Source organism: Somniosus microcephalus, chromosome 7 (genome assembly GCF_052327205.1).
Source record: "Somniosus microcephalus isolate GS21.2 chromosome 7, FLI_Smic_1.0, whole genome shotgun sequence".
NCBI classification, from domain to species: domain Eukaryota; kingdom Metazoa; phylum Chordata; class Chondrichthyes; order Squaliformes; family Somniosidae; genus Somniosus; species Somniosus microcephalus.
In genome coordinates this window covers 77,637,004-77,662,413 of record NC_140993.1, presented here as the reverse complement: position 1 = coordinate 77,662,413, position 25,410 = coordinate 77,637,004, and the positions used below count along the sequence as shown (strand labels likewise).

The window sequence follows — 25,410 nt, the reverse complement described above, 5'->3', positions numbered from 1 at the left end:
AATTTTTGTGCGTGTGTGTCGAGGAGAAAGACATAACAACGAATCTGGTCCTGTCGTCACCTGACATCCACATGGGCACTTTCCTGCGGTAGTCAGTGGATTACAATCCACAGCAGGAAGCATGGCTTCCCTCCTGTCCTTGTCCAGGCCACTATGATCAGTTGTGGAACTCCAGTTGCTACCCTGGTTGAGATCTGTTAACTTGGCACAGACCAAGATTGAAGCTGGGACCTTCCTAATCTGTGTGGCTCAGTCCGACACCAAGCAGTGATTTCCTCACTGAGCCGTTGAGTTCTAAGAGATACTGTTGTGTGTGTGAGATTATTTGGTGCCATGGTGTCTATTAATGGCCACAATGCAGTTTGTGGTAGGGCTGTAAATGTTATTTCACGCAGATTTTTATTATCTTGTAATAGTGGCAGATCAGAATATAAGAACATAAGAAATAGGAGCAGGAGTAGGCCATTTGGTCCTTCGAGCCTGCTCCACCATTCAATAAGATCATGGCTGATGATCTACCTCATCTCCACTTTCCTGCACTATCCCCATATCCTTTGATTCCCTTAATATCCAAAAATCTATCGATCTCTGTCTTGAATATACTCAACGACTAAGCCTCCACAGCCCTCTGGGGTAGAGAATTCCAAAGATTGACCACCCTCTGAGTGAAGAAATTTCTCCTCATCTCAGTCCTAAATGGCCGACCCCTTATTCTGAGACTGTGACCCATGGTTCTAGACTCCCCAGCCAGGGGAAATCCTCCCTGCATTTACCCTGTCGAGCATTTTGTATGTTTCAATGAGATCACCTCTCATTCTTCTAAACTCTAGAGAATATAGGCCTACTCAATCTCTCCTCATAGGACAATCCCCCCCCATCCCAGGAACCAGTCTTGGGTAAGGAGAGTAAAACTGTACACAATACTCCAGGTGTGGTCTCACCAGGGCCCTATATCATTGCAGTAAGATGTCTTTACTCTTATACTCAAATCCTCTTGTAATAAAGGCCAACATACCATTTGCTTTCCTAATTGCTTGCTGTACCTGCATGTTAACTTTCAGTGATTCGTGTACAAGGACACCCAGGTCCCTCTGAACACCAACATTTCCCAATCTTTCACCATTTAAAAAATACTCTGTTTTTCTATTTTTCCTACCAAAGTGGATAAATATAAATAATATGTGGTTATTTTGTAGGAACTAAGTGCATTGTTATACTTTTGGATTATATAAGGGGTTTTGCCATTGTTTATCCTTCCTGGGTTGTGACGGATGGTTATTCTAGTCAGTACCCAGATGGTGGTGCTGTTTAGCTTCCTCTATGTAATTGCAGAATTTTGTTGACAGTGGGAATTCCCTGACAAGTTTACATCTGTAATTTCTGTTGGTGATGCTTGTTAGAAAAACTTAAAGGATTACCTGTAATAACTCTTACTGCACATTATGCCTTCACAGCTTGAAGTATTTATGGACTCCTTATGCCTGTATGTTCACTGCCTTTGGTGTTTGCTCTCCTGAAATCTGGATGACTGTGTTTAAGTGGTTGCGACTAAGGACAGTGCCTCCAGTGCTTCTGGTGAGTTCAGAATACTCCTTTAGATCATTGAAGGCCACAAACTTTTTATTAATTTTCTTCTACAGAGTAATATTCTTTGTATTTTTTTTAATTTAGGCTCTTATGTTAAGTACTGCAGTTCCAACAATAATAGGGTTCAGCATGTGGAAGGATGTGAGTACATTTGCAAACTTCTGTTTCAGTACTGTGATATGTTATGTTGACAAATACATTTGTTAATCAGATGTGTTTTTGAAATCACTTATGGCTGGATAATTCAGAGAGTGGGAAGATATGGACAGGGCAGGGCATATCTGGGCAGGTGGTGACTGTTTTCTATTCTTGGCCAAGTTGATAATATAATCTGGCTTAGTTCACTTAAATGTGGCTCCTTCTTGCTTGTGAAGTAGGATAGTTGAGGGCCATGGATTGGTCCAGTGCCTCATGGTTGAGGAACTGTAAGAAATATGAAAGGTACAGAAAGGAAGTAAAAAGGGAGATTAGGAAGGCCAAGGGAAAGTATGAAAGACTGACAATCAATATACAGAGGAAAAGCAGGAGCTTTTATAAGTGCATAAGAAGTAAAAGAATAGCCAAGGAAGGCGTGGGACCACTTAAAGATGAAGGGCGTCTTGTGCTTGAGAATGAAGGAATGTGGAAATGTTTAAGTATTTGGCATAAGCTTTTAGAGTGAATAGTGAAATGGGACTGTAGGAATACCCGAGGAAGGTGTGGAAGAGAAACTACTGAAGATAAATATTGAAAAGGACACTATATTTACATTTTTAAAAATAGTAATGGTTCTAAACATAAAAAAAATCACACGGTCCAGCTGGATTCATCCCAGAATTCTTGAGATTGGGGAGACGATAGCAGAGGCACGAACCATCATTCTCAAATATCTTTGGCAATGGGAATTACAGCAAAAGACTGGAGGGTGGTAAATGTTACTCTGTTCAAAAAAAGGGAAATGAATTAGCCAGGAAATTCTGGGTCATTAAATAATCTTACCTTGGTTGTGAGAAATAATCTTACCTTGGTTGTGAGAAAACTTCTCAGACCCACAATACAGGAAGAAATTAGTGAGCACATAGCAAGACACAGACTGATCAAGGATTTGTAAAGAGCAGGTCATACTTGACAAACCTAATTGATTTTTTTGAGAAATTCACAGAGGATCTAGCTAAAGGGAATGTGGTGGATATGTTTAGAAGTGTTTTTATAAGGTGCTGCTCAAGAGACTTGCTGTAAATTAAAGCACATGGTATCAAAGCAAATGTAGCCATGTGGATAAAGTGATAGGTTGAGGCTGGAAAGCACTGGAAAACAAAGAGCAGGGATTAATTGATTGATTGTTTTTGAGATTAGCTTGATGGGGTAGTGGTGTGGTCCAGGGATCTGTGCTGGGATCTCTCTTGTTTTTCATTAATGATTTTGACTAGCACGAGGGGGATCATATTGAAGTTTGCTGAAACTAAGGGTTGGGAAACGGAGGAAGAATGCAGAAGATTACAAGAAAACTTGTACCAAGCACTGAGCAGTCCCAAGTCAACTGTAGCACAGTTAATTACAGAATAGAGGCCTCTGTAATGTTTCTCCCCACCAATCTCAAAATCCTCTGCTGCTTAGCTGTAATGCCTCCCACAGTTGAATAACCAACTAACACTCACTGTCTGGGTTTATGCTTGAGGAATGGCCACTTCAGTGAGGTGCTGAAGGATGGTTGGTGACTGTGGAACTGTACTCTAGTATGCCATTGCCTTCAGGAGAAGGGCCAAGGCAAGTTCTGTTGTAATAGTGCATTTTGACTTGTTTATGTTAGTTTAGCTGAGCATTATGCATTTAACTTAAAGTACTTGTTCATTAGTTCTTTCCAGATGTAATGGCCGAACTCTCTGAACTTCAGGAATTTTATGATTCTGATACAGTAGAGCTGATGAACTGGATCAAGTAAGTTGTAACTTGGTGTGTATTCTTTATTAAAGTCAGTGGCTGGAAAATTGGTCTCATGCTGGATATCAGTGTGAAGTGGGCCGGTGCGTCTGACAATGAAGACCCAAGGCTCACTGGAAATTCTGCCTCCGATCTCATCTACATGATACCGGTGAGCTGCTGGTGCCAATCGGGCCTCCCGATGCAGCTCGCTGGTCGGCGTCCTAGTTAATTCGGCCAGTTCTGACACAGAAGCCAGCCCACGGGTACTTCCTGGGAGGGGGTGGAGGGGAGCGAGGCCTGGGGTATTACTGTGGAGCCTGGAGAGGAACGCTCCAATCCAAAGGTATTTAAATCCCAACATAAAAACTGACGACGCCTGAAACACTCAGCATGTCAGTTAGCATCTGTGGAGAGAACATTAAACTTAATGATTTTAGAACTGGAAAAAAATTACAAATAAACCGCATTTAAAAAGGAACAGAACAAAAAAATGGGGAGAGACAAAAAATATGCACAGGTATATGAGAGTTTTGAATGGCCTATAAAGTGTTTAAATGGAAAACAATATGGTTAAATGGCTGAAATGGGAAAATATTTCATTTCTCAGAATTAATATCTCTCCCCCTGAGGGAGAAAAAAAATCACCAATCCACACTTTTTTAAGGAATAATTTCTGTCCTGCAACAATATTTTACCACATACAGTGTGAAGTCTTTAGGCTATGTATGCACAATGGTATGTGAACCAAATGCAGTCAATTCAACTCAATAGAAGTGCTAATTTGAATCTACTTTTACTACTAATGTGCTTTTAATTACCAGCTTTTGAATGTAACTGGGGACTCATGGTTTTAACCCAATCCTCTCAGGGCAGACCATAACCTTCCATTTGTTACCAAATTCAGATGGAGAACTGAACATGGTTGGACAAAGTGGCAGCAGTTTGTTGAGGCAGAAAACGGATTATCTATCAGTACAGTGTGGCACGTGCCATGCTAGGAGCAGTCTCACCAATATGCACAATTGAGCCTCTTCAGCAGATCCTACTCTGCATACAGCTGAGCCAGGCAACTTTAGTTGAATACTCCAGCTTCATGCATAGTAGCATTTTAATTTGCTGCCTGGCATTCTACTTTGTTACGGAAGCTACACATCAGTGAACCTTCAAAACACATTATCACGCCTCAAACTATGTCTAAGAGGCAAAATAATTGCATTTTCGTACTACAGTACCTAGTAACAGCTGGACAGGTCAGGGCCGGGAGGAGAAAAGTTTTCAACCCCAGTCACTGTAGTCTCTGTTGTAGTTCACAATCATCTTTTCTCTTGTCTGGTACTGTAATGTTGATGTAGATAGCTAAAGTAATTTGCAGGGACTATTGAAAGCCATTTATTTCAAAATATTTTTAATCCTCAAAACTGTTTTCTGTCAATGTTTCTGATTTAATTTTAGGGAGTTTGTTATTTACATTGGCATTATCTTATAGCGCCATTGCAGAACACATTTACATAAGGGATTTTTTTTTATTTGTTCATGGGATGTGGATGTCACTGGTAAAGCCAGCATTTATTGCCCATCCCTAATTGCCCTTGAGAAGGTGGTAGTGAGCTGCCTTCTTAAACCGCTGCAGTCCGTGTAGTGGTTTGGTACAACTGGGTGGCTTGTTAGGCCATTTCAGAGGGCGGGCAAAAGTCAACCACATTGCTGTGGGTCTGGAGTCACATATTGGCCAGACCGGGTAAAGACAGCAGATTTTCTTCCCTAAGGACATTATTGAACCAGATGGATTTTTACAACAATCCGGTTGTTTCATGGTCACCATTACTGATGCTAGCTTTTTTATTCCAGATTTATTTAATTAGCTGAATTTAAATTCCACAGCTGCTGTGGTGGGATTTGAACTCGTGTCCCCGGATCATTAGTGCAGGATTACTAGTCCAGTAACATAACCACTATGCTACCGTACCCCATATGTTGTGCTGTTATTGGATTGATTTTTTTATGGTGCAAGTCCTCTGCCATAATATTTATTTAAAAAAAAAGTTAGGATCCATCAGTGGGCTGACATTCTTAAATAAGAATGTAGTTTATTTTCATAATTTTGATCTTCATGCCAACAAAAGGAAACCTTATCATTTTTAAAATACTAAATGGCTGCTCTTGCCCTCCCTCCCTCATTCACGTGCAGCATATATCATTTTACCATTTGAGAGGATGGGCAGGGGATTGGCTGATTTGTTACTTTGCACTTCATTGTATGTGAAGCACCTTAGGACATTCTGAGCAATGCGATAAGGAGCTCTTTCAATGCAAGTTCGTTCGCTCATTCTTTGCTTAAAGGTATGAGGTTCTTTTTTATTTCCTCCCCAACTGACTGTCTTGTTTGAGAAGCTTACAGTTTTGTGTAAACTTCCTTTTGTATACCAGCGAGCCAGATTATTAGTGCTTTCACCTTCATTTTAAATGCATAAGTCAGTTCTGTACTTTAAATTCTTAAATTTTATTTTTTTTATTTTTATTGCTCTTGTTGCCTAGAAGACAAACCCCTACTGCTGCTGTGTTTGCTGGAAGCATGCAACTTATGGGAACTGTGAAACTCTGTACTGGCCGAACAGTGACCACCCATCCCCTCTATTCAGATAGGGATCTAAGAAAACGGACGGAGGAGGTGAGCACTTCTCATTGGCTTAAGAGGCTGCACATCATGACACACACTGGTTGCACTGGAGTGGCATTGTATTACTTTGTCATTGAACCACTGACATGAATCATTGGCCCGTATTTTCCGATGCCTACGGGTGTGTACGAGCTATTTACACACCTGTAGGGACCTTGCAAGTTCCGGTTTCAGGCATGCGAAGAATCCTCTTGACAGATCGCACGCCTGCCCTGGAGAAGGGGCTCTGCGGGCGGAGATTTCCGCTTTCTGCAGAACCTCCGCCTGCTGAAATCCTTTAAAAATCATACGCCTGGTAAAAGCAGGCGTAAGGCCAGCATAAGAGTTTTAAAAAGTTAAAAAAAAAAAAAAAAAATTCACTCATTTATAATTTTAAAATACTTTTTAAAAAGGTAAGTTTATTTTTAGGCCCATAAAAATCTTTAATTTTTTTTTCAAACAATTGCATTTTTGTTTAAAATATTTAATTTAATGTAATTTTAACTAATTTTATAAACGTGGTTTAAAAAAAATGTATTTAATGTTTTGATGTGTTTTTGGAGTGATCTGCATTCATACTTTTGATAGGTCTAAGCTGAGAGACCTGTCAAAAGTATGAAGGGGGATTCCCTTCTTTCATTGGTTCCCCATGGCCCACTTGATCCCAGGGACGCTTGCGATCCACATGTGCCCCTGGGATACCTTGGCCCTCACATTTTGTAGAGCAGAGGCCCAGGAGCGAAAAATGTCCGGACCTCCGGAGCCCTCGGGTAAGGGCGTAGAATTTTTCTAGATCGGCGGCCTCCGCACGCAGGAAGCCTCCGATCGGCAAATACGGGCCACTGTGTGTTTTGGGTTTTGCCGCTGTATGGACTTTCCCAATGGTTCCATTGGCGAATGCACCGTGCATTGTGGAACAGACCAGCAAGTACCCAGGTTTGTGTGCTCAGTTAACTTATCTCAACTGGGATCCGGCAGTAGGGATGCTACAGTTGGTCTTCACACCCTAGTTTAGGAAGTGGAGAGTTGGTTACTGACTGCTCCTGATTATGATCTAGTGAAACCTACTGAACAGTGAGTCTGGCAGGATATTAGATGATGATCATGATCTGTTATGATACTCACACAGTTCAATAGTATATTAGCACTCTTTCTATGTTCATACGTGAATAATGGCCAGTTGGGTAAAATACTGAAGGGCCAGTGCCTTTGGAATCATCTCCCCTCCTGAATTAGCACTGTCTGCATAGAAAGCAGAAAGGTTATATTTTTGTTCTAAAGGTTAATGCTACCACCAGAGTAAATTTAAATGCAGAAATTTTAGAATGACAGGCTAAAACAGGAATGTTTCTTTTCGTAGAGTTGCAAATCCATGGATTGAGACGTTTGTTCTACCCAATTTGCTGCTTTGTCTTGTCACCAGATCTACCAGGTCTATTCTAGGAGATCTGCAGAAGATATTTATATGATTCTCATGTCATACAAAGCCGATTATGTCATAATTGAAGAGGGAATTTGTAACGACATGGGTACAGTGAAAGGCTGCCGAGTAAAAGACTTGCTGGATGTTGCAAATGGCCATGTAAGTTTATTAAAGATCTATTTTCCAAGTATTCATGCATTGGTTTAGCAGAAGGACCAAGATGGTGTTTGGTTACGTTGAAACTGTACATGGTAAGGAAAGGACAGTAATTGTTCCTTTTCATTGTGTGTCCTGGCTTCTATTTGCTGCTCAATTTTCATTTACCTAATGCTAGGCTCTGTGGGTATATTGCAGGGACGAGCATTTTAAACATAAGTTGGAATTTGCCTCAGTGATTGGGGAGGGAGTTTCAGCCTTTGTTTTTATTTCCCCATTCGTTGACTTTAGACATATCAGATAATACAGTTGGATTGACTTACTGAAACCTGATATGAGTAGCTATTTTATCTTTGTAGCATATTTTAAAATAACTCTATCTTTGAGCAGTAAGGCCACTTTTTGTTTTCTCTTCATACCTACAGTACTGATGTGTAAGCCTGAGAGATTTTTTAAAGTTTAAGACCAGTTACACTGCTTACTGATGCTTCAAGATGGTGGGTGAGCAGAGCTCAATACTTTTAAACGTAGCTGAAGTTTACAAGCTTCTGTGAGCATAGCACCCTTGTTTCAACACAAATATTTTAATCACTTAGATAACTGATTTAAAAAAAACATATTCTGCAGCATATTCAGTGTTGTAGTAAGCCACTATATAATGCTATTGGCTATTGACCATTGAATCACACAAAATCATTCTTAAGATCAATTGTTGTTTACAAGTGCTCAACTGAAATACTGTGCTATAGTTTTCTTGTTCAAACATTAAAAGTTCATCATTAAAACTTTCTCCAGCATCATGTATATTTAAAGTTTTATTGAATTAGTAGCTGCATCAATGATACAGGAGATAATTTTGAAATGTAAGTAGGCCAAGTTGGATGTTACAATTTATTCTAATGGAGTGATTTAAAATATGGTGGAAAATAGTTTCAGTTCTGCTTTCAACTTCCATTGCACAAGAGTATAATCCCACAGAATATAACTGTTTATTTTACAATATACTGAATTTACAATACCTATATTAACTGAAACTTGTGTGGCAGAAAATCCAGTGATTCGCCATTCTTCGCAGTCTTCAGTTCATGTGCCAGATCACATCAGTCAAAAGATATTAGAAGCCTTTGTAGGTTAAGCAAATACAATAATGCTAACAGTCATATGATCGATATTAAAAGCTTTTTTATGTTGCCTTGAGTCACAGAAATCACATGTCTTTTATGTATCTATTATTAATGCATTACATAGAATATACAGCACAGTAATGGGCCATTCAGCCGACTAGTCTGTGCTGGTGTTAATACTCCACACCAGTCTCCTCCCATTCAACTGCCTCATCTCAACCTTTCAGCATATCTTTCTATTCCCTTTCTCTCACGTACTCATCCAGTTTCCTTTTGAAAGTATCTAAGCTATTTGTCTCAACCACTTCCTGTGGCAGCACGTTCCACATTCTAACCACTCTAAGAAATGTCTCCTTATTTCCCTATTGGATTTATTAATAATTATCTTGTACCTATGGCCCCTAGTTTTGGATTCTCCCACCAATGGAAATATTCTCTCCACCTCTGGAAATATTCTCTTTTCTAAAGAAAAAAAGCCCCAACCTGTTTAATCTTTCCCAATAGCTGTAATCTCTCAATTCTGTTACCATCATTGAAAATCTTTTTTGCACTTTCTCCAATGCTCCAATGTCCTTTTTTATAGTATGGAGACCAGAACTGTGCACAGTGCTCTAAGTGCAGTCTGACCAGGGGTCCTATACAAGTTTTAATATAACTTCACTACTTTTGAATTCTATACCCCTAGAAATAAATCCCTGTGCTTTGTTAGCATTTTTAATTGCTTTGCTAATTTTTTGAGGTACCACATTTTAAACACCAACCTACAGTATAATGCCCCTTTAAGCATTGAATGTATATTCTCTTTTAGAAGAGGAAGAGAAGGTAAATCTGCACCTTCCTGCTATCTGAAAGTAACATTGCATTTGTTCTGTAGTATTTCTGACAAGTAATATGTATAATTTAAACCTTCTATTGCATGGGAAGGATTGTAAATCTGGAGCCAATGTTTTCAAAGTGAGTCTATTTTCTGTGTAAATGGGCAGTATTGCCTAAAGGTACCAATTGGTTGGAGGGCGGAAAGCGAAAGTTACGGGAAATTTCTCGGACTGGAAATATGTGATGAGTGGTGTGCCACAGGGATGAAGAATTAAGTGATCAATGTCAACATTTTCTGATGACACCAAATTGATGAGTTGGGCAAATTATGACAAGACTGAAAGATTTCAAGATGACCTAAATAGGCTAGGAGGATGGGCAGATAGGTTGTAGGTACATTTCACTGTATAAAAATGTGAAGTAAATACAGCTTAAATGGCAAGATCTTAAGTGGAGTAAAGGAATAGAGGGACCTAGGTGTGCAGATACACAGGTAATTAAAATGGCAGCATAAGTAGACTTGGCCAAAAAAGCTAAATGGAATCTTTAACTTTGTCGTTCGGGGCATAGAGGACAAAAGAAAGGAGGTAATGTTAATCTTGTACAAGATCTTAGTTGGACTTTGGTTGGAGTATTGTGTACTGTTTTAGATACCCTATTATAAGAAACAATGGAAAATGTACTCATAGCTTCACTAGAATATTACCTGGGATGATGGGTTACAGTTATGAAAAGAAACTTGAGAAGTTGGCACTTTTTCACTTTAGCTGAGAAGGTTAAGTGCTGACCAGAAAGAGGCCGTCAAGATTATGAAGAGTTACAATAAGGTGAATAGTGATGGATTGTTTCCAGTGATAGTTGAGACTGTAATGAAAGGGCACAAACTTAAGATAATCACAAACAATTAAAGGAGTTAGAAACAAAAATATTTACACAGAGGGTGATTAGAATGTGGAATTCAATGCCACAAGTTGTTGGAACAGAGTTCATAGTACTTTTAAAAGTGAATTAAATAATTGTTTGAAATGAAATTGCTCTTCACCATAAATGGCACGAGGAGTGAGCAGGGGAGTGGAATTAGATTTGGCTCATAGAGACAAAACACTGGTGCAGACTTCAGTGGATTTAATGTCCTGTTTCTGTCCTGTAAATAATATGCAAGTGAAACGCTTTAATAAACTCCTGTGCTTGTGCACATGAAGGCCACTGTGTTTCTGGCTGTTTTGATGTGAATGTATTCTTTCTCAGTTCAATGTTGGTAACTGCAATTTTAGTTTTTTGTGTTTTTTCCTTTTCCAGATACTTTATAGTGAAGGAGACAGTGACGCAAACTATGCGTTTTCGCTATATGGACGATTTTGCCATGAGATTAAGCTGGACTATTCTCCTTATGTCAACTATTTCACCCGTGTCTACTGGAATAGGTCATATCGTGTGTACAAAGTCAACACACTGATATCGTTTCAGTACTAATGAAGATTGAAGCCTTCCTAACCGCCATCCACATTGGTGTTGCATATATTTAATTTTTGTGTTGAAGTAATGCCTCATTTTGCATATGGACTTTTTAAAATGGACTTTTTAAAAGCATTCATTTTTTTAACTTATTTTTTACAAATTAGCCTGAAATGAAAAGAGCGCTAATTTTTTTCCGAGTTCAGCCTACGGTGTTACTCAGAATGGAGGCCTAAAACAAAAATTTTTGTCAGGTTGAAATAAGTTAATGCATATCCGTTAATTCAGCTGCAGAAGAGTACTGTATTTAACTGTTTGGATAAGGAACAGACCCTACTGAGCTGCACATGGTCTCAAAAACCACTGCACTCTGGGTGGAACTTAAGAACACTCGGCCATTGTGTGCACGCAGTCTGCATGCCTAAGCTCTGCCCAAAGCTTAGTGACTTTTATGTCAGTAGAAAACTCTTTTTTCAAGTATTACTGTAGGTAATTTACTTCACTGTTTTCGGTTACAGACACACAGAGGAACAGGATCATTGTATTGAGTCCTTGAGGCCTTACTAAAAATGAGTACTGAGCATGACTAGGAGATGGTGCTGTTTTTTTAATTACTGGCTTCATAAGTTGAAACAGGAACATCTTATAGAACAGTCTGGTTTAAACATCCATGCAGTGCACATGTACAGTAAACTAACTGTTCTTTCACCTTGTATGGTACAGTATATTACTAATGAATAATTTTGTATTGAATTATTAGGCACCACATTTTTAGTTTGAAGTTGATTTCTAAAGAGTGATATAAGAAGGTGAAAGATAGTTCTTCTATTTATTTTATTTTGGAAATTAGTATTTTTTTAGCCTCACAGTTCTGCTGCCATGAGCCATCTTCCAGAACAGCGGGTGAGGAAAAAGACCGAGCGCTACCCTGTAGATGAGCTAGTAGGAGACATCTGCACTTCAAGGTTATTCAGGCCAGTCTGGTGATGTATTTTGCTGCTCATTGATGCCCTTTTTGTGACCTAGCTTATAACTCAACTTTTGGGAAGATTCCTGTCATAGTCACAAAGATGGGAAGCAAGTGACTCGGCTTTGCCATTTCAAGACACCAGCACCTTTATTGACAATAGAAAGATGAAGCTGTGGAAAATAGGGAGGGGGAAACAACAAATTCACTTTCAAAAAGAAAATAACTCTTGGGAGTGGAACGAGGTGCTGCAGTTGGTTAGACACTAGTCTTTCGCCTCTTGGATCTGTGTTCAAATGCAGCCCAGGCTGAAGGGATGAATGTCGCTGTCTCCTGGCTGTAATGCTGCAATGTAAATGAGTTTGAGCAGTCTCAATCCAGTTCCTGGTGGGCATGGCCTACAACTCAAAGTTAGTTTGGCACTAATTGATAATCTCTCTCAGAAAAGCCGCAGGACTCCTGGTGTGGATAACGGAGGAAAAGTGTCACACTGGTGGGGTAGAAGGTATTCTCTTGCAGTTGAAACAGAGTAGAGGCAGCTTTACTCTGCATCTGGCTGTGCTATGCCTTACCTGGGAATACTTGATGCTAACACTGGCTGCCTCAAATGGAAAGCGTTCCATTCCCCAACGCAGCATTCCTCACCTTGATAAGCCGAAAAATATCTCAACAGATACTGGGACAGGAGTAGGCTATTCATCCTCTCGAGCCTGTTCTGCCATTCAATTACAACTAGATCACAGTTGTTTTGTACTTCAACTAAATTTACCCACCTTTTGCTCTATATGCCTTGACCCCCTTACCTAACAAATATTTTGAACATTTCTATTGACCCAGTATCCATAGCCTTTTGAAGGATAGAGTTCCAAAATTTCCACTATCCTTTGTGTGGAAAAATTGCTTCATGAGTTCACTCCTAAATAGTCTAGCTCTAATTTTAAGATTATGCCCCATTGTTCTGGATTCTCTCATAGTTTCTCTATCTGCCCTATCCAATCCCTTTACCATTTTAAACACCTCAATTAGGTCACCCATTAACCTTCTAAACTCAAGGAAATACAAGCCAAGTTTATGCAACCTGTCTTCACAATTGAACTCTTTAAGCCCTGATACAATTCTGGTGAATCTTCAATGTACCCTTTCCAAAGCCAATATATCTTTCCTGAGGTGCAATGTCCAAAACTGAATACAGTATTCCAGATGGGGTCTGACCAAGACTTTGTACAACTGGAGCATCACTTCCTCCCGCTTTGTATCCCAGCCCCTTGAGATAAAGACAACATTCCGTTAGCCTTTTTAATTACTTTTTCTACCTCTGCACTAGCTTTTAGTGATTTGTTTATATGGACACCTAAATCTGTTTGCCTCTCCTCATTAAGAAAATGTTCCAGTTTATCTTTTGTGGATTCTATGTGAATGATCCCATACTTCACTGCAGTTTAGCTCACTCATTTAGTCCCTTTGTAACTTCCTGCTCCCATCTACACAACTTACTGTGCCTCATAACTTAGTGTTATTTGAAAACTTGGATATATAACTCTCTATTCCTTAATCCAAGTCATTAATTTCTATGATTAAAAAATTGAGGCCCCAGTGCAGATCCCTGGGGAACACTACTTGTCACATTCTGCCAATCAGAGAACATTCCCTTTGTCCTCGCTCTCTGTATCCTACCTCCCAACCAATTATCGACCCATGTCAGAAGGTTACCTCCAATTCCATGTGCTTTCCTTTTTGCTAATAATCTCTTGTGCGGAATCTTATCAAATGCCTTCTGGAAGTCCATATAGACAATATCTATAGACACTCCCCTATCCACCATGCTAGTGGCCTCATCAAAAAATGCAACTAGATTAATCAGATATGACCCACCCTTTACAAATCCATGCTGACTCTCTGATCAGCTTTTGTTCTTGTCCAAGTACTCAGTCACTCTGTCTTTGATAGATTCCAGTAACTTTCCCACAACTGATGTTAAACTGATGGGTCTGCAGTTGCCTGGATTCTCCCTTCCTTCTTAAATAATGGAGCGACATTTGCAGTTTTCCAATCCAAATGCACAGTTACTGAATCTAGAGAGCTTTGGAAAATTATGACTAATGTATCTGCAATTTCTTCACTTATTTCTTTTAATAATCTTGGGTGGGAACCATCAGGTCCTGGAGATTTGTCTATCTTGGGCTGGACCATTTTTGGGGGGAAATCCAACATTATGATCCAGATTAGTAAATGTTGGCTTTAGGTGGGAATGGTTAAGAAGAACAAAAGATGGGGAATTGGGATAATTTGAGTGCATCATAACCATATGCTATGTAATTCTGCATAAGTTACATACCCTCTTAAATGTTGTGCCTTGCAAAAGGTACATGGTTCCTGTAGGATTGTAGATTTGCGTGGGGTTGGGGGGGGTGGGTTGTACTGTATATAGAATTCCATTCTAACTGAAATACATTGCTAGGGTCCCAATCATCTTGACATGAAGCTTGTGATTCTTTTTGGTGTTTTATAAATTGCATATAACACTTTTGCTATCTTTCTCCCTCCCAGTATTATATTGTCTCCCTCCCCAGTGTTCTATTCTCTCTGCTGTTGTGGTACTTTGAGCCCTCCTATAGGTGGGATGGTGTAGCTTATTATATTTTCATGACCACCATCAGTGTTGCTTTTATTGATTAATGAGAGGTACTTATTACAGGACAAGATAGCTTTCTCTGGCATATCTAGTGATCTGGTCACTAGTTAAGCTCAAATGCTATTTGTCACCAGGATCCCACCCCTTTTACCCCATACAGATGTCTAACATTGTGTCACTGCAGCTGCTAGGCTGCTCTGAAAAGTTTAGAATTATTTCGCAGAAAGAATTCCTACATATGTAGCATGATCTTGGTAGCAAGATGCTAATATATAGTGAAACCTATATTAACTTGGAGATCCCCTGTCTTACCTGAGACCATTTATGCCAATCTGACCCATCCATTCATTATACTTAAATCTCTATGGGACTACTATCTGTAAAGACCAAAGCTTTACTGTTGAGAAGCATTTTCACTAGCGTCTCCCATCCATTGTAATTTGTTCTAACCTATTTCTTTATCTTATCTTTATTTTGGTCTATATAAACATTCCCAAAATTCAGCACCTGTCTAATGGTAGTTATGTTTGAGAAAAATATTAGGAATTTGATTCAAGCTTTGTAATTGGAGCCTTGGTCTCACAAGAATGCAAGTCCACCTGCTACACTGTATAACCACAAGATGTTTGCAGACAACAGTTGTTCAAATGAGGTATCAAATATTGTAACTATTTTCTAATTCCAGTTAATTTTTCTTCTAAGTGTAAGATTTTGAAAAAAAATCACTATTTGCTTTTTAGTGCATCTGGGTGGTGTAGCTGTTAGAAACTTAGACTATAGAATTAAAAAGTTTGCACTCAATGTGAAGAAATAAATAGTCACTTTTTAAACTTTATAAAATCTGGATACTTGCTGGTTAAAACCATACAGTATAGTGCAGTGCTGTATTGTGAGCCTTAAACCCATTTCCCATGTTCAATAGTGCTATTAACCATAAGTCATGCATAACTATACGATATGACACAAGATACATATGCAGTACTCAATGGGTAAAAGGTAAACACTTGCGTGTGTCTGATGCAGCACAGCTAGTGTATCTGTCGGTGACTACACTGAGTGCTTTGTATACTCAGTACCAACACTGAAAAGATGGGAGCTACATTGGTGAGGGGGTAGATTTTTCCATCATTCAGTATAGGCAAAAGTGCTGTACATCTCGCTACTAATGTAATGTTTGATGTGGTTCAGGTTAACTGGATTATCTTTGGGATTTGCAGGAGAAATGAAAGAAAATGTTATCTGTAGTCATTCACCTTTGTGAGGAAATGAAATAAATGGATAGTCAATTACCATGTAATTTCTAAATGCCCACTGGAAGATGCAAACATGATGAACAGAATGGCTTTTTGAAAACAAAAGAAAAGCCAAGGACAAAAAGAAGCTATTTGGCCATCATTTATTAGTACCCAAACTCTTTCCCAGAATAGTACCCATCTGCATTTTAAATCCCTTTAATCTTCTTACCCTCACTACTGACCTGTATATTATTCCAAATATTTCACTCCTTGTGGAAAGAAGCTCTTACTAATATTTGTTTTAAATTTTCACAATGTTCAACTTGTGAACTCTGATCTTTCTTTCTATCTTAATTAGAATTCCTAATCTGGGATTACCTTATCTATACTATACAATGTTTATCTAACTCTGTGAAGACTCCCATAACCACTTTCTTTTGAGACTATAGAGCTTGAAATTTTCCAGTCTTTCCTCATAATATTTTCTTTTAGATTTGGATCAATCATCTTGCTGTTTTCTCTGCTCTCTCCAATTCATGTGGAGCTTTTTAGTAATGGTAATGACCATAATTGAACACAGTACAATGCACTGGTCAGACCACACTTAAGTAAAGTCCCAGCACAACCTCCAGAGGCTTGTTCTTTGTTGTTCTTGTTGTATATCTCCACATTCTGTGTTATTAAAAATGCCTTTGCCACATTGTTCTGACATTTTCTTCTCCATATCTTTGCTTATCTCCTGCATAAATGAAGTATGACAAGACTGGTATGAGCACCATTTTACCTTTTGTGCTCTGAGATCTGTAGGGAACAAAGAACATTTCAGGAATGGCATATGTGCATAACTCACAAATACCAGATTGAGCCGAATGCCACTCGTCCTTAAATTCTATATTTTTTGCTTAATAAATGTTTTATTTTTAGCATAGATACTCACTTCTGCTGACTTGCCCAACAATGTCCAGTGGAGTGATCAAGTATGAATTGTTGTAATTTTGTGTTGCAAAGCTTCAGTAGCTTCAACACCTGACCTATTCAATGAATGCTATTCGGAGTGTCAGATTCTTATATTTTGTTATTTACTGTATTTCTCTAACTTGTACTATCACATTTTTTATGATTAAAATACCAAAGGGAAACTTTAAAGTTGGTACTTCACTAAATGTATTTTCTGATGCTACCCCTTCTGAATTGCACAGAACTTGTTGAAACATTGCTATTAAAATGCTGCTGTGTAAATTAAATTGTGGTGCTACTTAAAAGATAAAGGTTCTCCTCCCCTCAAGCAGTTAGTAAATGCACCACCTGGTATGGAATTGAGATGTACAGGTTGTGAAAGCCCCAAGTTTGATATCCCTTTGTCCATGCTGAGTCAGTTGGAATGGTAGTGTTCCATTAGCTCCAGCAAACCTGTACTGGTTCTTGCTCCTGATTGCTATCAACTGATCTGTGCTGGAAAGGTGTATGTGAGAACAAGCTGAGGATTTAGCTATGGTGACCCCCATGCTTGAATAACCTATCAATACTAATTGTCCAGACTTTTACATGTTGAATGATCACTTGAGTGTTATACCAAACAGCCATGACCCAGGAACAGTATTCCAATGTGAGTTGTCGTATTCAGGAGAGATGGGGTGAGGGGGAGAAAATTCAAGGGAAGTTTTTTTTTAAGTGTATAACTATCCAATTCATATCTGTGATCTAGGGTCTTGTATCATCAACTTCAGAGACCTTCAGTTATATTCAATCAGCACCCCAACAGAACTAGGTACTTTTTACCATAAAATGGAATCCAAGTTACCGTGTATTGCTGAATAGCTCATACTTGATCATGCGTTATCCATGTGTATATTTTTGTAATTTTATTTTAAAAGATGTTTTGCTTTGGAAATGTTGAGTATACACAGTATAATCGTCACACACGTGCTGGTGCAAATAAAAGTTGTGGAAAATTAACTTTGTATTGAGATCTATTTATGTTTTCCAGAAAAAAAATTAAATTATAAAATTCTCCAGGTAATGCCATTCCTCCTTAAGATACTGGTGTTGAAATTTATAGGTTAAAGAAGCTAACGTAGCACGCTATATTTGACAAAATGTCAGGGATGTAAGCTTTTGAGATATTTCATTAGGTAGTCTAATGAGTTGATGATTATGTGAGAGTCTGCCAATAACTATACATATTGAATGAAGTAAGTTTAGTTTCCTCTGAACTAAAGTGCTATCTTAACTATTCACACAGGTCTGGTTGGGTTTAATCCATACCCGGCTATATAATAATTTTATGTGCACACATGCTATCTGTTGGATCCGTGGTTCAGTGGATATGCTATTATTGAATAATCTCACGGATGCTGTACATTAACAAATAACAGGTCTTTACTGGAGGAGGGTATTCTCTAGACTGGGGGTACAGAGGCATGCGCAAAGCTTGTATACCGGTGTGGTCACTGCCGGTACTACAGTATACAGGAGCTGTAAAAGTAGTTCTGACTTAAAGGCACATACACAATAATTCCTCCCCTTTTAGATTAGTAATACCCCTAATATTCAAATAACAATTAACATTTCAACATGTACATTAAACAACAAAAGTCCATTTATAGATTCAGTCTTTGGGGCGGCTTCCTGACCCTTTCGGGATAGCGCCTTTCCAGAGGTTCTTGGTCTTGGTGCAGAGGCAATTCTGACCCCTTTTCATTGGGTAGTTCATCGGGTTCCACTGCTTCTGGGTCTGAAGTAGATGCTACCGGTATGTCGGGTTCATCCCCAGGTACTCGAGACATGGGGTTGATGCGTTCCTGTGACGCTAAGATCTGATCGACGTGGCGTCTCACAATGTTCTCCCCGACATCCACTGTGTACATTAATGGCCCCTGCCTTGTACATATCGTTCCGGGTTGCCACTTCTCTGTTCGATAGTCACGGGCCAAGACTGGTTGCCCTACATTGAAGCTCCTTGTCGGCTTCTCATTGATGTGCTGGAATTGTTTGTCCTCAACATTTCTTCGCACATTTGGTCTGAGCAAGTCCAGACGAGATCTCAACCTTCGGTTAAAGAACATCATGGCCGGGGTCAGGTTGGTAACTGCATGTGTCGCGTTTCGGTAGGCTAATAAGAAATTGTCCATCTTATGCTGTAGTGGAATTTCATCGTCACACATGGCCTTTATCGCCTTCTTAAAGGTTTGTACAAACCTCTCAGCCAATCCATTTGTGGCTGGATGATACGGGGCGGATGTGTAATGCCTTACCCCATTCCTTTTCATGAATTTTTGGAACTCGTCGGACACAAACTGTGGTCCATTATCAGAGCAAATCTGCTCTGGCAAACCGTTTCTGGCAAATATGGTCCGTAGGACTGCAATCGTTTTCTCTGTAGTGGTTGAAGACATTTTCATCACCTCAGGCCACTTTGAATGAGCATCCACTGCTATTAAGAACATTGAGTCCATGAATGGACCAGCGAAATCAATATGCACCCGTTGCCATGGAGAGGAGGGCCACTCCCATGGGTGTAGAGGGGCATGTGGTGGTGCATTTTGGACCTTCTGGCATCCTAAGCAGCTCTTAGTTAGGTCTTCGATTTGTTGACCAATTCCCGCCCACCACACATAAGCCCTAGCAAGGCTTTTCATTTTCACTCTTCCCCCCCCCCCCCCCCCAGATGACCTTCATGTAGCTCATTTAGCACTCTCTCCCTTAACTTGGGTGGAATCACCACTCTGGATCCACACATCACTGTCCCCTGGCATACTGACAGCTGTTCTCTTCTGGATGAGAATGCTGGCAACAGTGAGTCGCCATGTGTTGGCCATCCCCTCACCGTCAATTCATATACCCGTGACAGCATCGGATCATTGCGGGTCTCCTCTATATCCGCGTTTGTTACTGGCAATCGTTCAATTATTGACGAATAAAATATCTCGATAGGGTCCACTGCTGGTGCTTCCTCCACAGTAGGCAGTGGCAGGTGCGATAGCCCATCAGCGTTCCCATACTGTTTCGTGCCTTTATATTCTATTTCATATTGATTCGCCCCTAGAAACAGTGACCATCTTTGTAACAGCTGTGCAGTCATCACTGGAACGCCCTTCTTGGGATTAAAGATGGAGACAAGTGGTTGGTGGTCAGTCAGCAAGGTGAACTTCTGCCCATGCAGATAGTGGTTGAATTTTTTTACTCCCCATACTAGGCTGAGGGCCTCCCTGTCAATCTGGGCGTAGTTGCGCTCGGCTGAGGTTAGTGACCGAGACGCAAAGGCTACTGGCCTCTCCAACCCGTCTGGGAATTTGTGCGACAGCACCGCTCCAATACCGTAGGGTGATGCATCACACGCCAAACGAATTGGTAGTGCTGGGTTGAAATGGGCCAACACCTCTTTTGATGTGATCAATTCTTTACACTTCTGGAAAGCTCGTCTACGTTCGTCATCCCACTTCCATGGTACCCCTGTTTGCAGTAGGGTGTTCAGCAGGTGTAATACCGTAGACAAATTTGGTAAGAACTTGTGGTAGTAGTTTACCAGCCCGAGGAACGACCTCAGTTGTGACACATTTTCTGGTGCTGGAGCCTTGACTACCCTCAATCTTGTCAAGGGACTTATGTAACCCCTCTTCATCGATGACGTGGCCACAATACGAGATCTGTTTCTGGAAAAACTCGCACTTGTGGCGATTAGCTCGTAGCCCATACTCCTTTAATCTGGTGAGCACCTTCTCCAAGTTGGCGAGGTGATCACCGTCATTTTCGCCCGTGACCAAGATGTCGTCCAAATAACACTGGGTCCCTGGAATCCCTTGCAGGACCTGATCCATCGCCCTTTGCCAGATAGCCGGAGCCGAGGCTACTGCAAACAGCAGCCGGTTGTATTGATAGAGACCTTTATGAGTGTTGATCGTAAGGTAATGTTTCGAAGCTTCTTCTACCTCCATTTGCAAGTACGCCTGGGCTAGATCAATTTTGGTGAAGCGTTTACCACCAGATAGCGAGGCGAAAACATCCTCAATTCGTGGAAGCGGATATTGCACCGTGTGAAGGACTGGCTTCACTGTCACCTTAAAATCCCCACAGATGCGGACCTTCTTTGGTTCCCCAGACGTATTACTCAATGACCTCTTCATTACAGGAACGATGGGTGTAGCCCACTCGCTCCAGTCCACTTTGGACAGTACTCCTGAACGTTCCAATCCTTCCAGCTCTGCTTCAACAGCTGGTCTGATCGCATAAGGCACTGGTCTGGCCTTCAGAAACTTTGGGCTTGCATTTTCCTCTCTTTTAATTGTTGCTGTTATTCCTTTTAGTGTTCCGAGTCCCTCCTGGAACACTTCTTGTGCGTCAGTTAGCATTTTTGACAGTCGTCCAGGTGTGACGTCGTCATCCTTTTTGGCCTCAACCTTCAGTGCCTGTATGGAATGCCAATCTAATTGTATCTTCCGGATCCATTCACGTCCTAGCAGTGGTGGTCCTCCATTTGGCAATACATATATATCCATTTTAGGTATTTCCTGGCCTTTATATGTCACTTTCACCCTTATTTTTCCTTTGGGGTAGACTTTTTGCCCCGTGTACGTCTTCAAGACAATCTCTGTCGCTTTCAAGGGTATGTGTGAAAATAGCCGCTTGTAGTCTCTTTGATTTATGACTGTTAAAGCTGACCCTGTGTCCAATTCCATTTCCACTTGGACTCCGTCTATCTTGAGTGTAACCCAGATAGTCTGGTGATCCTCCATTTCAGTTACCTTATGTAGTTTCAGAGAACCCAGCTCCTTGCTTCCGGAGTCTGTGTCACTTTTCTGTTCATCTGAACCACTGTCCATCACCTGGTGTACCTTTTTGTACTTCTCCTGTGGAGATTTCTTACTGTTGGTTTTCTTCCCAGACCTGCAGACTCTTGCTATGTGTCCTGCTTTCCCACACTGTCTGCACACTTGGTCCTTGAACCAACAATCTTTCTGGTCATGTGTTGTTCTGCCGCAGCGATAGCACTTCCCTGTTCCATAGGACATTTCATTGGTGCCATATTCTTGCGGTCTCTGTTGTATCTCTGCAGCGCCCCTTGCAGCTGCTTCATGTGATACTGCCATACTGAAAGCCTTGTCCAGCGTAAGATCCTTTTCTGATAGAAGCCGTTTCTGGGTTCCTTCACTTTGTAGCCCACACACAAACTTGTCCCTTAACGTGTCTGCTAGTCCCGCTCCAAACTGGCAGTGTTTCGATAGCTTGTGCAGTTCCGTTAGGTACTCAGCGTTGCTTTCGTCTTTGTGTTGGTTCCTTTTATGGAACTTAAATCGTTCTGCTATCAGCAGCGGTGTGGGGTTTAAGTGGTCCTGTAGGATTTCTACTATGCTTTCGAAATTCTTGTTCACCGGCTTCTCTGGGGTTATTAGGTTTCGCAGTAACCCATAAGTTTTTGCACCCATGGAATTTAACAGAACCAGTGCTTTATTAGCATCTGGCACTTCATTCGCCCTGCAGTACACCTCAATACGTTCCACATATGTCGCCCAATCTTCGACTTCATTGTCGAACGTAGAGATACTGCCACTCTTCGGCATCCTTGGGTGTGCGTTAACTATCACAAATGGCGCTTCCCCTTCTTCTCCGCTGGCACAAAATGGCGTCTCCCGTGCTTTCCTTCCTTCCCGCGCTCGCCCTTCTTCTCCGCGGCGGCTTCTAAAAATGGCGTCTCCCGCGCTCTTCCTTCTTCTCAATGGCGTCTCCCACGCTCTTCGCGGCTCAATGGCGTCTCCCGCGTTCTCCGCGGCTCAATGGCGCCTCCCGCGCTCTTCTCCGCGGCTCAATGGCGTCTCCCCTTTGCCCCGCGGACCCTGTTCAGCCCGTGAGCACTGGCTGTGCTCTGCACGTTCTTTTTATATTTTTCGACGCCGCTCAGTCTAGAACCCGGCTGTTTTTTACCCTCCGGTTTGTTTTATTTTCCTCGACGCCGCTCGGTGTTCAACCCCCGGCTGCGCCCTGCGCTCTTCACCCTCTGTCTTACCCCGTTGACGCTGCTCGGCTCTCTCTCCGCCGTCGGTCGGCTCCAGCCGCCGCTGCTCGGGAAGGGTCTGCGCTGGACCTGTCGTCGGTCTCTTACTGCTCGTTGTGGCTGGGGAACCAAGCCCGGCTCTCCACAGCATCCTCTGCGAAGTTGGATCTCTGCCTGACTGCTGGGCAGTTGCTCGTGGTCGACGCCCCTGTTCCTGGCCTCGACCTTTTTTTTATGTTGCATGTAGATTCGAATCGCCACTCGTCGCCACTGTTGAATCCGTGGTTCAGTGGATATGCTATTATTAAATAATCACACGGATGCTGTACATTAACAAATAACAGGTCTTTACTGGAGGAGGGTAGTCTCTAGACTGGGGGTACAGAGGCATGCGCAAAGCTTATATACCGGTGTGGTCACTGCCGGTACTACAGTATACAGGAGCTGTAAAAGTAGTTCTGACTTAAAGGCACATACACTACACTATACATAGCAAACTAATGGAACATTTTGTAACATTTTTTGAAGTAAAGAAATAAAGACATTTATTTATTTTAAATGTATGGATAACCTCAAGATTGCAAAGTACTAGGGGGAGAAATTCGGTTGGCAGCGCCTCCAATTAGCGCCTAAAGAGGCCGAGAAGTGGGGCATTAGCCAATTTTCGGCCGGGCGCAGTGAACCCAGCGCCTCCTCCCATATTGAGTGGGCATTCTGCATTTAGCGCCCGCTCGCGGGCGCAGGCAGATCATGACGTCATTTCAGTGTGCAACGCCTTTTGGGCGCCCCGGACCGGAAATTCAGTGTTGCGCCCCTCCGTTCCGCCTGGCTCTAATAAGGAGTGCTTACCTGGAACGTTCCCCAGTCGCTCTCGGGCTTGGGGGGCGCTCTTTAAAGGGGACTAACATATCACAGTTTGCGGTGCATTGCTGCATCCGTCAAGTAACAGATGCCCTATTTAAAAGGAGGCGGCAGCACATCTCCTTCCCTGTGACAGTGGAGAAGCAGCGGGAGCGCGCAGAGGGCTTCGCAGCAATAGCGGACTTCCCCATGGTGCAGGGCGCCATTGACTGCACGCACGTGGCTTTGCAGGCGCCTGTTTTGAATCCGGAGGAGTTCCGCAACCGCAAGGGGTTCCATTCCTTGAATGTTCAGCTGGTCTGTGACCACCGACAGCTGATCCTCGCAGTCAATGTGCAGTTCCCTGGCAGCAGCCACGACGCCTTCATCCTGCGCCAGACTTCAGTTGCAGACCTATTCGAGGCCCCAGCTCACCGAGGAGGCTGGCTTCTCGGTGACTAGGGCTATCTTCTGTACCCATGGCTGATGACGCCGCTCCGTTCGCCCAGCACTCCTGCTGAAGAGCGCTTCAATGCGAGCCATCAGGCGACAAGGAACATTGTGGAGCACACAATCAGTGTGCTGAAGCAGCGGTTCCGCTGTCTGGACCATTCCAGAGGCGCCTTGCAGTACTCACCAGAGCGAGTCTCCCACTTCATCGTAGTCTGTTGCATGCTGCATAACCTCGCCATCCTACGCACCCAGCCAATGCCACCAGCCATTGAAGCACCAGCGGAGGAGGAGGACCAAGACGGGAGGGCCGTCCATCAGAGGCTGATAAGCCGCTTCTAGGCCCCTCTGACTGAATGCTTGGTGCCATTCTATGAGGAGGGATGGAACCGTCCGGATAACCTAAAGCCGATGAAGGGCAGTGAATGTAAATATCAGACATGGCCAATGTAAATTTAAAAAGTTGTTTATTTTGATAAATGTGCTTCCTTCCAACATGACAAAGCAATAGCAACAGAAAGCAAAACTAACACAGTAACACAAGTGTCTCACACCCCCGGGAGACTATCCAAAACATTACTAACATGCAGACTAGCATCCACGGCCTTGATTTCTACAAATAAGACATCTCAGCTGCACCTTCTACTCTTTCCCCCTTGATGGTGATCTACTTCTCTTGTGAGATCGGCCCCTTCCCTCCCTGCAGCTCCTCCATAATGGGACCCCAGTGGCTGCATCAAGGCTGGGGGAGGCCTGCTGGGTGTCCAAAAGCGCAGATGCCCCTGAGGGACGTCCTGGATGACCTCTGGCCTTGGAGGGCCCGGATGCTGACTGCTCCAACTGTGCATGGGTGGAAGTAATCTGTCCTGCAGGTGGTGGCAGCTGCAGTGGAGACGTGCCAGCGGTGGCATCAGGAATGCTGACATCCTGAGAGCGGACAGCAGCTCCCTGGTCGACTGGCACTCTGGGGCAGCACCGCAGCATATGCACCAATTGGCTGGTCCACAGATTGATACCCTGCTGTGGTGCTGCAAGGACCCCGGGTAATCCCGCCTGATCTCATGCATCTGCATGAGACCAGCGAGTGACTGCGTGGCAGCACTCAGCACTTGCATGGCAGGTGCCAGTGCTGCGGTGAAGCCCTGGACAGTCCTTTCCAGTGCTGCCCCGAAGCCGTGG

General features: G+C 42.1%; 1 protein-coding gene across 3 annotated transcripts in view; it reads left to right on the top strand.

Annotated features, from left to right (window-relative positions):
• LOC147114745 (putative C-mannosyltransferase DPY19L4) overlaps positions 1-17,909 on the top strand; it is a 119,007-nt gene extending 101,098 nt beyond the window's left edge. For all 3 annotated transcript variants that reach the window (XM_085992638.1, XM_085992636.1, XM_085992639.1), the window contains 6 exons: positions 1,455-1,575; positions 1,672-1,728; positions 3,422-3,504; positions 6,025-6,157; positions 7,569-7,727; positions 10,964-17,909. In XM_085992638.1, the coding sequence (XP_085848764.1) occupies positions 1,455-1,575; positions 1,672-1,728; positions 3,422-3,504; positions 6,025-6,157; positions 7,569-7,727; positions 10,964-11,137 (727 nt within the window). In that variant the 3' untranslated portion in view covers positions 11,138-17,909. The remainder of the gene's footprint in view (positions 1-1,454; positions 1,576-1,671; positions 1,729-3,421; positions 3,505-6,024; positions 6,158-7,568; positions 7,728-10,963) is intronic.
• The last annotated feature ends 7,501 nt before the right edge of the window (positions 17,910-25,410 follow it).